This window comes from Trichoplusia ni, chromosome 3 (genome assembly GCF_003590095.1).
Source record: "Trichoplusia ni isolate ovarian cell line Hi5 chromosome 3, tn1, whole genome shotgun sequence".
Taxonomy (NCBI): Eukaryota; Metazoa; Arthropoda; class Insecta; order Lepidoptera; family Noctuidae; genus Trichoplusia; species Trichoplusia ni.
In genome coordinates this window covers 12807552-12822286 of record NC_039480.1, presented here as the reverse complement: position 1 = coordinate 12822286, position 14735 = coordinate 12807552, and the positions used below count along the sequence as shown (strand labels likewise).

Here is a 14735-nt window from a genome sequence, read left to right as displayed (position 1 = left end):
ATTTACATCCTATAGTAAGCTTTGGAATTAATGCATTTACGAATTAAAAAGCCAGTAAGGTCTGATTAAAATTATTTATGTACAAACTATGTGTTGTGATAGACGGGATCTTACAAAATTGTTTCATTTTAACTAGAAATATTATCGGTTTATTTTATTACATTATGGCAAATATATGCCATAGTAAGTTGGCAATAATGTCTCTTGGAAAATATTCTTAACTACTAATTATAGAAAAATAAGTGAACAAAGAATTTCTAGGTATTTAACTTTAGGTCAAGTTGGAATAGTTTATAACAGCATGTTAATGTGTGCTTTTGCATGCATTTAGATTTAATATCTAGTATTATGAATTTGAGTGGGCCAAAACTAATCACTGACACACAGCATTTAGTACATAATGCTGAATGATGTAAGTCCAGAGTTGCACAAAACATATTGAAATCTAAAATCATGGTGTCACATCTATGTGAGATGTTGTGACACTTGTGTAATACCTCAACATGGAATTGTATTTATTTTTGTTACAAATTAATTTTATATTTAATGTATTTTATATGGTTAATAAAAAATATATCTTTAGAGTATTGTATTTACTTGTTCACCTTACTCATTCAACCCTCTAAGTTCATTTAAAATATAATAAAAGAAATTAATGTACCCATTTACATATTTTTTTAAAATAAACTGTTACTACATTCTAGTATTTGTGGGTGTAAGTAACACCCTTACACATAAATTATAAGATACTTCAATTTTTCAGATCAAGTGTTACTTCTTATTCGTCTTGATAGCCAAGAATGCTTGTCTAATACTACAGAGTGCCCCAGGAACATCATTTGTTTCTTGTAGTGTTTGCTGTAGCTCGTTGAATATATGCAGCTTTGGTGTTACACTTAATACTGAAACAAAATTGCAACATTAAAAAAAAAATTGTGGACAAAACAATATATTGGTTAAGGCTTTGGTACAGACAGCATCAGAAGTCACTAACACAATGAGAGTCAATTTCAAGCAGTAACATTGACTATCAGGTATCAATATTGTATAGACAGACTGGACACCATACATAAAGTATAGTAAAACATACAAAAATATTCAGATAATTGTAATTCTCATTGTGTTTAACCACTTCTATTGCTGACTGTATGTTTGCAACAGTGACTCACATTTATAGGATCCTGTTTTAGTGTCCCGTGACAAACGGACAGAGTAATTTTCAGATTCCTTTTTAGATTCAGTAAAAAACTGCACAAATATTGTATGGGACTCATTAGACTTTGTTTCTATTGTATAATACATTTTCAAAAACTTCTTGTAGTATTTCTTCGCCATTAAAAATGCTTCATGTGTTTCTTTTATTTCTTGAGATAGCAGCTTTTGGTCTGTAACATGAATGTAATGCTTAGTAAATAAAAAAAGGAATATTTTAAACTACATTTGAGATATAAAAAGCAAGAATGCGTTCATACCTTTCTTGTAGTTCTCATATTGAATCTTCTGTTGTGATAATTCTTCAGCTTTGGTATCAATGTTATGTCTGAGCTGTTTGTTTTGTTCTATCAAACTTTTGAGCTCATCGTCATGATTTTGTGCAAAGTTTCCGTTATAAATACCCTTCTGCACTTTGAAACCATTTTCTATATGACTAATAATCTGTTCATGCAAACTCTTCACTTTGTCCTCGAATTCTCTATAACTATTTTCTTCTATTTCATCTAAGTTAAACTTAATATCCCAATTTTTTTCTATAATACTCATTTTGTAAACTATGAATAATATTGGCACGGTTAGTAAGAAATCAATAACTTAATGTTTTAGAATAATAAATATAATCAACAACAACAACAGCAGCACGACTGATTATTTAAACTTTTAAATTAACCGTTGGCACACAGACTATAAATTTAATGTAAAGTATGTAACAGAATACGTAAATGGCTTTTCGTGTTGAATGAAATCTAAAAACAGAAAATATTTATTTGATTGGTTACCACCAAAGTTACCACCTACCAATTTCAAATCAGTTCTTTGAGGGTAATTCATAGAGTAAGTACTTAAAGGATATAATTGCATTGTGAGGTCATTCGATATATTCGAAATGGGACATGGCATCAATCTAGACTGATTTGACTCTTTATACTTTCTAAGGTAAACGAAACATTAGTAAAAAAAACAGTTAATACTTTCTATAAATAGTGCAAGTACTGAAACACTAAATCCAAAAATGTCATATTTTCCATGGAAATTGCAGCAACCAACCTAACTAGCCTAACTATCTTATAGTATGTAGTTTTACATGTGGATGAGGAAATATATAACTATAAAACAAATTTCCAAATTCCAATTTGACCAAAGTACTAGTTAAAATAAATGAACCAATTTAATAAAGGATTTTTTTATGAATATTGCTGTTAATGCAGACTAAGTGAAATAGTAACATCGACTATTTCCATTACAACAACTTCTTATGTTTATACTCGAGCAACATCCTAATCCTTATCTGAGAGAATGAAATGTCAAAGAAGATCGTGATTAGAAAATGTATTTGATATAAACGAGAAATTTAATTTAATTAAAACTATTCTAGATATAAAGCTCAAATAATAAGCAAGCTGAGATGGCATGCAAAAGTTAATCCTTCTGAGGTCAAATTATTTCATATGTGTTTGATTACAGTTGTTGTTAAAGGAAATGATATGAATTTCTGGTAAGCAAATCAATGGGTAGATTTTAACAAAAAGAAATGTTTGTTGTAAAAATTTCATTCTTAATTGTTGTTTAAGGTTTTCTCTGAAAAATCTAAAGGAGACATATCAACGAACGGTTTTTAATCATTATGTTTTATTGCATTTATGATGAAAAACTGGTAAAGTCTGTTTGTGTGCTTACTAAGAGTTTTATGACTTTGAAGAAATTCGAGCAGAGTTTGTCCAATGGGCCATTGTCTCAGCTGTTTCAAAAATCAAGCTAATGCTGATGTTACTACTTCACCTCACAGAAAAAAAGATGGTAAGTGATATAAAATTATAAAATATTTAAAACTGTATAAGCCTTTGTTGTCACTTGTCGTAACATACCTGAATTTTCCCTATTTCAGAGATGACAGAAATTGCAGTACCTGTTTCAGTTTACCCTCAACAACAACCGCTTCTTCATGACAACCAAAATAGCAATAGCAATTTCAGGACCACAAGTACTTCTCAAATATCCAGCTCACTGTCAAGTGATCAAAGTCCTGTTGAGTTACTCAGTACACAGAAAACAAATATTGTTACAGAGAGGTTACCCAAACCATTCTACCAGAAGTTGCCATCCATACCCCGGACTATGTCTTCATTAGGTGCAAATGACTCCCGTGTATCTGAATCCAAAATCAACCAGCTGTTTGATCAATACAAAGACTCATTAGAAGAAGCAATATTAGCAGAAGGCATAGAGAACCTCTGCAATGATCTGCAGTTAAACCCTGATGATTTTAAAGTTTTGGTTTTGGCTTGGAAATTGAATGCTAGTCAAATGTGTAGGTTTACAAAATCAGAATTTATACAGGGCTTGAGGAATATGAAGACAGATTCAATTAAAGGCATACATAGTAAATTAAATGAAATAACTAGTGAATTGAAAAGAGATACTGAGCACTTTAAAGATTTATACAGATTTACATTTAAATTTGGCTTAGATGTGAGTACTGGCCAGAGAATACTGCCAACAGATATAGCAATTGTATTGTGGCGTCTAGTCTTCACCAACAATGATCCTCCTATATTGGACAGGTGGTTATTATATTTAGAAAAGAACCCCCACATCAGAGGCATTCCAAAAGATACTTGGTACATGTTTTTAAACTTCTGTGAGTTTATTGGGGATGATCTCAGCAGTTATGATGACACGGAGGCGTGGCCCAGTCTCTTTGATGACTTTGTGGAATATGAGAATGATCAGATGAATCAAAATGTCAAGAAGAATGATATCAGCACGCAGGATTAATGTCCATTGCCAAATTTTAGGTACTTAATTAAGATATTGAGACTGATAATTTGATAATTAATGTTCAATGATGTTAGTCTTGTATCTCTGGTGAAGTTAAGTGTGAATAAGGTAAATGAATGTTTTATTTAGAACTACGTACTGAACAAAATTGCGTAGGTAGTGTAGGTACATAATGTGAGATTTTAAATGTACATAAAGTACTATTATATTTTATAACAGTTTATCTTTAGGTTTATTTTTTAAAATTATTTAACATTCCAGTAATGGAATTAGACAAAATTATGTAAATATTGTTCTTAGTTGCATCAAAGGTACCTTATTTCTTAAATGTTGTATATTTTATTTAACCTTTTTTGCATTGCTACTTGGAGTCTAAATCTTGCACAAACTGAATATTGCCTGGAAAATAATAGAATAATGATGACAAAGAAGTTTTATTTAATCCTAAGCTTTACCTTATCATTACGTATTATAAAACTAAGTCGCTCCCACTGTCTAGGTCTGTATGTCCTTAAGTAGTGATTCTGATTTTTAATAGATAGAGATTTAAGAGGAAGGTTTATTTTTTAAATACTCGTCGTAAATAATAGAGAACCGCTGAGCAGTTTAGTGGTTTTTAGATTTCAATAATGTACTGCAATAATGTGCACCCTATAAAGGTCGCGATGTTATCTTTTGAGATCTACTCACTTTATCAATTTCTTGGTAATAAGTTTTGTTGTAAAACAAAGCTTTTTTGGGATCGTGTTTTAATTTGTCTAAACAACCTATCTTACGAGATAACAGTTTTAACATACTTTCACAGAGAAATGGTTATTATTGGTGCCCGGTGGCGATGCCAGTTGTTGACGAGATGAAAAAAAATTGTTTTCAGGATTTACTTTTATTTATTTTTTATAATATTATCAAAATAGTAATAATAATTCATAAGCTAACATGCTGGAATGATACGTAGACATTCCTTGCAGCAATAACCAACGTCTTTGTGAGCTTTTGGCATATAAACCAATGAGCCTTGTATTTAAATAATAAACAGCTTTAGCTACCTCTTGCCGTTCCTAGGACTATTATACTATTTTAAAAGGTGAGTAAAAGAACGGATGTTGCGTAAGTTTAGATTGCATCTAAATAATCTATGATTTTATTGGCTGGTCAGGTATTGCCATTGATTGACGACTTAACTAGAAGATTATAAATCGAAAACGTTTAGCTTTATTCCTCCTCGGTTTATAGACCAAACAACAGAAATTTATTAAAAAAATGTAAAGCGCAGGCAACGATTGTGCTTTTTTTTGTTAAAATAAATATAGGTGAACCACAACATACTTACGTCACAATATATGCGGGGTTCTATTTCAAGAATTGTGTCAGTTTACCGTTTCTGGGTTTAAAATAAAGCCTATATAGAATTTTACCAGCTCGGGCTTTAAGACTTCTTAAAGAAATGAAAATACTTCCTCTTAAAAAAAAAAACTTTATCCTACTATCTTAATTGGGTAACATTTTCTAGAAAAAAAAAACATGTGTGCTACCTAATTACTCGGAATTAAACAGTAACGCCCAATGACTGTGGTACTGGTATTTACTTACCACGATACCACGATCTCTGGAGGAAAACCAAGTAGATAACTACTATTGTTACATTTACATTGAATTCGTAACGTAGTTTTAGAGAACCACAATTTACAATCGTGAAGCCGACGTGGAAAACACCTAGCACAAAGGGACGGAAGAAGGATTGCGCTTAAAGGGGAAAATGCAATCAAAATAGACATCATGACCAGTATAACATGATCTGTAATCAAACTGATATACAAAAATATATTAATTACATAACATAACACGCAGAGAAATATAAATTGTTTTATTTATTGCTTGTTCTGGGACATAATTGACATGCCAAATATGTTCAATTAAGACTATGGCATGTTTGTGTAATATGCAAATACCTGATGTGTACTAATTACTTAAAAGGCACAGATAAAATGGTACTTATTATAGAAGCGCTGTCCGAAATTTTGCTATTTCAGAAACACCAACCCTATTTGATAATAACTAAGTTTTTGACATTAAAACTTACATCTACTTACACTTGTAAGTGTGCAAGTTAAGATACAGGTTACTGCGTTGAGTGAAATCATAGAATTAATATTTCATGAACAGGTGTTGTTAAAAAGATAAGTACAATGGTATTAATAAAATTTTATTTTAAACAAAATAATATAGTCGCAGCCTGCCAGTGCTCGCTCGGTGTCGAGGCGCGCGTGAGGCGGACATGGCCGCGCCGGGCCGCTGGGCCGCACTTCTCTACCGTCTACTGAAAAGCGGATCGCCACAAGGGCTCACACGGCCTCAACCGAGGGCTACGTGCGCCTCACGCCTTGTCCACTGATATACACAAAATATTGACATTATACAATCGCCCCCTAGATGTAAATCTGATTATATTAAAAAAGCTGACAATTTATAAATTCATAATATACATTATCATAACGATTCTGAGGTGAGGCGAGCCTCTTTACATCTTTCCATAAGTACTCTCATTATGTTCCTACATTAATACTTTATGTATGAGTAAAAATTATGGGCTTTCCAAATATTGATAAGTCTTCCGCGTATATCGTTATTTAGGATAAGTCCGGTACCAATTGTTCTAATATATATATATATGTATATACTATAACGTTGTCTATATGCTTTAAATTTTAATAAATATTACACTTCATGTTGGGAGACATCACAACTGCTTTAGTTACAGTATATAATAATTGCTGCATTACGACGAAAATATTTCCTTTATTTCGCCCTTGTACCAACCACTAAGGCAATAAATTATAATCTATTATCATAATTAGATAAAACAATATTGCAAGATTATAATAAGTAACATTAAAACAGAAACGAGCCAAATCAATGATGTTATACACAAATAAAATGTTCAGTTTACTCTGAAAAAGAAAATCTTTAACAGTGTTGTAATTATAGCAGACTATTAAAATAAAACATAATTTTGTTTTAAAATAGGAAACAGTATTATAATAACCATTATATCCATATGTGAAAATATTTTTATCACTAGTATAAATATGTGTCAGTGTGATCACCACATTTAGTGCACCTTAGTGAAAGTGTCGAGTAGTGAAGAAGCGACTTTTGTTCGATTAAAAAAATCTGTATTTAAAATAATAAGAACATTTATGAGTGTCCACTACCCTTACTGACCCTAAGTGGATGATCATGCCAACAATTTACATGAGAGCCTTATCCATCGAAAACCACATCGCGCTTTATGACAATAGAAGTGTTACAGTAAAACAATTGCGGCTTTTCACAGAAAAAAATATATAATAGCGATTCGTAGTAAACTTACAAACGTTGTTCACGCGTCTGAATACTCAAATTCTACGCGATGCTCAACAAGAATGGACGAATAATACATTTCTTTAAATTATGGATATTAAATAAAATATATGGCCGTGAGACCAAACGAAGTCGACCAACGTAATATTTACATTGGTAGCAAACAACATCAACATAATAGTTCACATAAGTTACGAGCTTAAACATGAAAGCAAAATATCACTTGAATGATAAGTAACTGTAAACACGTAAGAGCATCGTGAGGATTTCAGTATGTGTCGCTTATAAGGCTGTGACTGTAAGTATTCTTATATAAAGCCTAGCTGTTCTATGATATTGAGAAATTGGGAAATGTATTTTTGGTGATCATGATAAAGCAATTCACTCGAGCTCTCACAGGATACAGATCCCAAAATTCAGGATTACATATTACATGCATTCTCTGTTGATATAGGTTTTGGAAAGGCCTATCCTAGCTAAATTACAAATTGTAGTGCCAAATTACTCGATCACCTTCAGGACTTTACCAATCGCAATCGTTTTATCTGGAAGAAATAAAATAATATTAAAACAGAGTCGTATTAAACAGTTTGTAACAGCATAAACACTTATAGGTGACAGGATGTGTCAAGATTCTATAAATAAGTAGCCTATACTTACTCTCGTCTCTTAATGTGAATCTGCCCATTTGAGCAAACTTCTTGAATGGTTCTAAACAAATAATCCCCGCGCATTCTATCCTCATGATAGCCACTTGATCCTGTTTAACAAAACGCGGCCGCGTCTTCGACTTTTCACCAGTCTTCTTGTCCACCAAACAGATAAGCGCCTGTAACAATATAATACGATGTTTATTAAATTGCCAGTTCAAAAATAAGTTGAGTATTGATTTATTAAACAATTTAAACTTTGTTATTATAATTAAAATGAAATAGGCAAGGATGTCAGAGACAAAGTAATAACAATTTAAATACTGCTGGCAAACAATTAATAAAACATAAATCCACCAAGGATTAATTTAACAAACAAAAGAGATTATTTGACACAACAACAAATGCTTCTCAACTTGGTGGAGTTGTACCCATGTTTGTTTATTTAATAAACAAGCTATTAAAATCGGACTGTTTTAAATAAAAAAATCTTTTACAGGCATACTGACTCTGAGTAGTAAGTTTTAAGTATAATTTTATATCAAAATATTGGAATCTGAAATCGCCAACCATAGTGAGCTAGAGTGGTGACCAAATGCTCAGATCTTCCCTACATGGGAAAAGACCTGTGTTCAGCAATGCGACATATGGCTGGTATTATTATTTTTACTTCAACGCTCGATTGGCGTCATGCGGCTCGACGCTTTGCTCGCGCCGCGAGGCGTGGCATAGACTAACGACTATACGCGCATGTCGAAGTTCGCCTGGCGGCCTGTCGCGCTGCGCATGTGACACAGGAAACAACTTATAGAAACATACCTTTACAGTGACTTCTTCAGCTGCACAATGTATGTGCATTACTGCTGAGTAACCCGCACAGATAATGGACTTGTGTTCAAGGATCACAACTTGAGCGTCGAACACCTGAAAATAATGACAAATTGATTATATGCTTCTTACTACAACAGTGAAAAGATCAGAACTTAATAATTTAATTTTTCACAGTATATGTCTTTGTTTTTTATGAGAATAAAAAGGGTTAAAGTAGGAATTCTTACAATGCACTTGCAGTTATGGTTTTCAAGTTTTCACTGTTGTATTTATTTCTAAAAGTTCATTAAGGATTTATTCACCTACAAAATAGTGATAGCATAAATCTATAACTCTCTGTGTCTTGATTATTACAAAATAAATTAAAAATCATAAAATAAACATCAAATAGATCAATGGGCAGACAATTTTGTAGGTTTTTTCATCTGTACCTCTATACATCTGAGATTATCTTCAACGGATTAGGCAGCTTTACAAAAATAGTGTACCTACACGAGAAAAATTGAAGGCTAGCGATAAAAAGCTTTAAACTATAGCTATTGCAAAACACTAATAATGTAGGCATATGTATGTGAAAAATTTTTGTTTGTGCAAAGTGATTTAATCTCTTTGTCTATATTTAAAAAACATAATTACCCTTCCAGTGGTGATAGGTTCGGCCGTGTCACAGAGGACAAAACCAGGGGATACATCTTCCTCTTCAATTCCTTTGAGCTTGACTTTCACGTTTTCGCCAGGACCAATAGATGTTACTTCGATGTCGTCCGACCATAACTGATCTACAGTTACTTGTACCTATATTTGCAACAGAGGTTGTTTTAAAACTCATTATTTACTTATCTATACAACAGTAAAAGAATGACGTCAATCAAGTCACGTCATCATGACGTGAAATGTTGTATGTTAAAGACAATATGGCACTGTTTCTTTTACACTAAAGTAATTACTGAATGAAGTTATGACTTACCCTATTAGGCATAAGGAATAGCGTGCTGCCCTTACGGGTAACACCAGCTTCGACTTTTCCCATGAGTACAGTACCCATGTCTTTATATTTATCGACGACGGGCATGATGAATGGGCCATCCATCTTGCGGTTCAATGAGGGCAGCTCATCAATGAGTTGAATGAATGATGGACCACGATACCAAGGACAGATTTCTTCAGTTACCTATTAAAAATTAATTATTTATAATTGGTTTGTAATGAACTTATCCTACATGTTAAAAAATGTTTTAAGACATTAATTAATATCAATGTGACCATCAATTTGGTACAACTAAGAAAATCGTGCAGATTGAGGTTAAAATATGTAGCTTTATTTACTAAGGTACTCACTCTTTGAAGAAGACCTTGTCCAGTTTGGCCGGATACAGGTAAGAAAGACAAATCTTTCGCTGGATTAAAACCCAACTTCTTAAGATAAGGCATAATCTTGTCTCGACATTCATTGTATCTGAAAAAAATAATCATACTATTATATTTCTGGATGCTTATAATAAAAACCTACACTAATCATAAAAGAATAAATCTTGCAGAGAGCAGTCTAAAATAACTGCACATTAACATATTGACTGCGTAGCTGTTTATACTCCAGCAAAATATCTTACTTGTTTAATCAGGTGTAGGTCAGGGACACAATATTGTATTAAGTTACCTTTTTTCATCCCAGTTAACTGTTGGATCGTCCATTTTGTTGACAAGTGCAACTAAATGTTTCACACCGGCAGTTTTGGCCAACATAGCATGCTCCCGAGTTTGACCCCCTCTGTCAAAGCCAGTCTCGAATTCACCTTTACGTGCTGAAATGACCTGTGTGAAGAAAGACAAACATAAATTTTGATACCTTCATAAAACCTCCTAAAATATCTATGGCCAACTGCAATTTTCATACCTATAAGACATGATTAACAAACCAACAAGTTTAGAGTTGAAGTGAGCTTTATGACTTTAATGTTGTATATTGACTAGTGAATAGAGTACTTACCAGGACGGCTAAGTCTGCCTGTGCAGCTCCACCAATCATGTTTGGTACAAAGCTCTTATGGCCAGGAGCATCCAGTATTGTAAAATGCTTCTTGTCAGTCTCAAAGTATGCTCTACCAACTTCAACAGTTTTGCCCTTATCACGTTCTTAAAAAAAAAAGATTTCATTTACATTTGCACACCAAACTGTTAGGTCATTACTGTTACTCTTGATATTTACTTTACATACCTTCTTGATTTGTGTCAAGTGCCCATGACAAGTACCAGGACTCCCTAGACTTTTCTCGTGCCTCTCTCTCATATTTTTCCAATGTTCTTTTGTCTACCATGCCGGTCAGAGACATAATTTGACCACCAATAGTAGACTTTCCAGCATCTGAAATAAGAGCAAGAGCATTGATAATTGTTAATTTATTACAACATTGGTAACCATATTCATATGAGATCACACAATTGGTTTACCCACCTACATGTCCTATGAATACAACATTTACGTGTTCCTTTTTGCTACAAGTGTCTTCTACACGAGGTGGCTTTTTCTTGGGAATTTTCTTTGTTGTCTCACCATCCTCCTGTTAAAAAGTAAACAAAATTGTTAAATTAGAAAAAGACCTTGTCCTGCATAACTTATGTTATATTATTATTCCACAATTTAAAAAAAATATATATGATTGCCCTTATAGGGGAAAAAACATACAATTGTCAGAATTCAAAACAGGATATTCATGATTAAAAATTCTAAAATTCCACTCAAATATTTTCTAATGATATGAGTATCATGAACAAACATGACTTGAGTAAACATGGCATGAGTAATGTCTGAAGTGTTAATGAAATGGAAGTTTTAAGATTTTAAAGTTGACATTTGGTTGTTTTTTACAGGGACAAATGCATACAGTAACAGCTGTTCTAGTTCAGTCATGCTAAATCAAATCTTGACTTTAGGGTCCTATGTTGTGGAAAATATGTATCAGTTGTCACCTAGCAACCTATCTTGACAGAATACTGTAAAAATCATAAATTAACTATGTCATCCCTGCCAATATTACAATATGAAAGTAAACAGGTCTTTTGGACTTTCACCATTATAACATTTAAAAATATTGATAAAATTCTGAATGGCAAGGTAGAAAACTTCAAGAAACAACAAACAGTAACCTTTTTCTTACATTCAATTCGCCCAAATGGGCATAAAATAGTGTTATTGCTAAACAATTTGTCTTTCATATCTATAGAATTGCTAAACACATACCTGTTGTTCAATTTCCTCATCTTCCTGTTCGTTGTTTTCTTCAGGGGTCAGCAAGGCATCGTCAGCTTCAGCTTCCCAGCTGTCAGCAGTGGGGGATACATCGGATGGTACAGGCAAAGTGGCAGTGGTGGCAGCGGGTGAGGGAGCATCGGGCGTGCCGGCGGTGGGTGTGCCGGCAGCGGGAGTGCCGTGTGCTGGCGTGCCCGAGGCCGGGCTGCCGGCGGCCGGCGTGCCTACGGCAGGGGTACCGGATGCGGGCGTGCCGGCGGCGGGCGGCACGGGAGGCGGCTCCTCTACCCGAGGCGAGGCAGAAGCTGCCCGCCCATCACCACTTTCTCCACCTCCATCACCACAACCTATTTCGAAAACGATGTCTTTAAACATATTCCTTCTTCTTGTGGGACAAGGAATGTATAATCACACCTCAGAGTTGTATAAAAATAATGTTGACACAACACTAGGCTCAATATTGCAACCACATAAACATACGGTCCTTAATGGAAATTATAAGAAAACAGTTGAAATATAATTAATACTAATGATGACAATCGGCTTAAGACTAAAGGTATTCTTATAACAATGAGTTATAACCTCAACTTAAACATCAAGTACATTAATAACCTCACTTTGGCTAAACCACTAATGAAACTTGCAAAATTTGTAACATTAACCACTTTTATTACACTCAGATACCGTAATTAGTTCATTAAAGCAAAAAAATAAATTAAATTGTAGGTTTACTTATTTCACTCGTAATCGTCAAATATTACCTAATTCAGTTTGCATTACAGGCTGCATGATTATGCACTAATCGTTTATATTCAACTTATTCACAGTAAAATACAATAAAATCGTCGAAAACTAAAGAAAAACCTCAATTCGGCAAGTGGCACGCCACATAGTAAGATCAACGATGTATGGAACAGATGATTTGTATTTTCGCCAAAGTGACTGAAAAGCTTATAAGTATGCACAAGTTATTGAAAATAATCGTAAACAGTAAAATAACAACGTTCATATGTTTATTTCAAATTAATTTAACTTAGAATAACGTTAATGATGTGAGCAACCAATCCATATGCAAGTGAGGTTTAAATATTTGACAGAGAACTAACTTGTTTTATTAACTTAATTGCTGATAACATTTTTATACACACCTTTTACCATAATTCCTTTAAAATTGGCTAATTTTGTAGTTTAACACTGATATATCACCAAAAGAAAGTTATGAAATACCGATTTTAAGGTATACACATATAATGTCGCGCGCCGCGTGTCGAGAAATAACCCGTTAGAACTGGATTCAGAAAAAAAAATAAAGTCATCGAACGTATGTTCCGCTTTAGTGGCCGTTTGGTTTTCAGTTTGTGTATTGGTATTTCGATAAAGTGAATGTATCCGAATTGTAATGTAATGATATTGAATACTGACAAATTTGAATAATCAAAGCTTCACTGCAGATAAATATGACAAGACATCTGACTTACCATTTAAGACAGGACTCCCGGCGGAATTTGTGGAACCACTTTCGGATTTTTGAGGTGTAGTGGGGGTTTCAGATTTGTCGGAAGCCTCAGAACCATCTGGTTTACAAAAAGAAGGCACGAACTCCACGGCATTTACATTCAACGTGGAAAATTTTGCAGACACATCGTCTGAATCTTTTGCACCTTGTTCACTTATGACATCGGCTTGACTTTCCCAAGAGTCTGGAGCACCGTTATTGGACATATTAAATACAGACAGTGTAAATTTATTAAATAAGTCTTTCTTTTCCAGTTAAATTTATGAATATTCGCGTTCTTTTCTCAATAGATCCGCGTGTGTCTTTATCTTGTACCGGAAGTTCATGGCAATTTGCCAAATATGTGAAGAAACAATCACAGTATACTTTATTTTAAAATCTTATCCTTAATAAGAATGTTATATATTTTTTTCTTTCTTATTTTTCTAGGACAATTCTATGATACTCTGAAACAAGCCTATTTCATTTTAAATACTGTGTTTAATTAATACATTTCATGACTAACTTCCGGTTAAATGCTGCCATGAAAAATATACTATTTAATTGCCATTAACAATAACAAGAGTTGTAGACTTTTAGACTATGGACTGGTCATAGTGAAAATCGACTAAAGCGTTTGCTATTTAATGACGTTTTGATATTTGACGAATTCAAGATTTTTAGTAAACTTCAGCAAAATCTTTTAAAATTATATTAATTGATATTCAAATTAATTATGTCATATGGATTAACTATTAAATAAAAGTAACGAATTCATGGGATAACGCAGATGATCACGATTGTTTTGCTAATTTCGTCAAAGCAAATATATATAAATGAAATAATTGCAACCCTTATTATATTTTAATGCAAAAGAGGAAAGTTAACATATTTTATATCTACATTTTTAGTGTGCAATTAAAATTTTATGAATAAAAATATCGTAATGTTCAGAAAAAGCTGTATGCAGTTTAAAGGCGTAACCGCTCGCAATCGCTCGTCGCTCGTTTACAGCGAAAAATCCGATCACGTGACCCCATTGTTAAATTTCCCGCGACCCGAAAAGTCGCTGCTTCATGCAGTCGCTCGTCGCTCGATACCTGGCGCGGTCTCATGGAGTCGCTGGTCGCTCCTTTCCAGCGACAAATATGATCACGTG

General features: G+C 33.5%; 3 protein-coding genes across 5 annotated transcripts; 1 reads left to right on the top strand and 2 right to left on the bottom strand.

The window, feature by feature from the left end:
- Window positions 1–60: 60 nt before the first annotated feature.
- LOC113491983 lies at window positions 61–1890 on the bottom strand. The gene is made up of 3 exons (XM_026869228.1): window positions 1473–1890; window positions 1170–1385; window positions 61–902 (listed from the first exon to the last, which is right to left on the bottom strand). The coding sequence occupies exons 1-3, from the start codon at window positions 1759–1761 to the stop codon at window positions 772–774; spliced, it is 636 nt and encodes a 211-aa protein (XP_026725029.1). The 5' UTR covers window positions 1762–1890; the 3' UTR covers window positions 61–771.
- A 484-nt stretch (window positions 1891–2374) lies between these two features.
- On the top strand, window positions 2375–4417 carry LOC113491980 (DCN1-like protein 3). 2 transcript variants are annotated; one of them, XM_026869223.1, is made up of 3 exons: window positions 2375–2710; window positions 2787–3012; window positions 3281–4417. In XM_026869223.1, the coding sequence occupies exons 2-3, from the start codon at window positions 2937–2939 to the stop codon at window positions 3988–3990; spliced, it is 786 nt and encodes a 261-aa protein (XP_026725024.1). In that variant the 5' UTR covers window positions 2375–2710; window positions 2787–2936; the 3' UTR covers window positions 3991–4417. The 2 variants fall into 2 exon arrangements, with proteins under 2 accessions (XP_026725024.1, XP_026725023.1); XM_026869222.1 differs by having other exon boundaries at window positions 2389–2710; window positions 3101–4417.
- A 1355-nt stretch (window positions 4418–5772) lies between these two features.
- Window positions 5773–14513, bottom strand: LOC113491975 (eukaryotic peptide chain release factor GTP-binding subunit ERF3A). 2 transcript variants are annotated; one of them, XM_026869215.1, is made up of 12 exons: window positions 13560–14513; window positions 12073–12428; window positions 11287–11392; window positions 11050–11196; window positions 10822–10967; window positions 10492–10646; window positions 10173–10290; window positions 9802–10005; window positions 9471–9629; window positions 8823–8927; window positions 8014–8182; window positions 5773–7898 (listed from the first exon to the last, which is right to left on the bottom strand). In XM_026869215.1, exons 1-12 carry the CDS (start codon window positions 13801–13803, stop codon window positions 7855–7857), a joined length of 1953 nt encoding a protein of 650 aa, XP_026725016.1. In that variant the 5' UTR covers window positions 13804–14513; the 3' UTR covers window positions 5773–7854. The 2 variants fall into 2 exon arrangements, with proteins under 2 accessions (XP_026725016.1, XP_026725017.1); XM_026869216.1 differs by lacking the exon at window positions 13560–14513 and adding an exon at window positions 13230–13531.
- Between the last annotated feature and the right edge of the window lie 222 nt (window positions 14514–14735).

Bases quoted from the DNA above. Each gene is read 5' to 3' on its own strand.
- LOC113491983 (XM_026869228.1), bottom strand. From the start codon at position 1,761: ATGAGTATTATAGAAAAAAATTGGGATATTAAGTTTAACTTAGATGAA. The intron at 1,386-1,472 runs GTATGAACGCAT...TTCATGTTACAG, and splicing joins ATATGAGAACTACAAGAAAG to ACCAAAAGCTGCTATCTCAA. The intron at 903-1,169 runs GTGAGTCACTGT...ATTTTGTTTCAG, and splicing joins TAAAACAGGATCCTATAAAT to TATTAAGTGTAACACCAAAG.
- LOC113491980 (XM_026869222.1), top strand. From the start codon at position 2,937: ATGGGCCATTGTCTCAGCTGTTTCAAAAATCAAGCTAATGCTGATGTT. The intron at 3,013-3,100 runs GTAAGTGATATA...TCCCTATTTCAG, and splicing joins ACCTCACAGAAAAAAAGATG to AGATGACAGAAATTGCAGTA.
- LOC113491975 (XM_026869215.1), bottom strand. From the start codon at position 13,803: ATGTCCAATAACGGTGCTCCAGACTCTTGGGAAAGTCAAGCCGATGTC. The intron at 10,291-10,491 runs GTAACTTAATAC...TATTTTTTTCAG, and splicing joins GTTAACTGGGATGAAAAAAG to ATACAATGAATGTCGAGACA. The intron at 8,183-8,822 runs GTATGTTTCTAT...ATATTGTTACAG, and splicing joins CTGAAGAAGTCACTGTAAAG to GCGCTTATCTGTTTGGTGGA.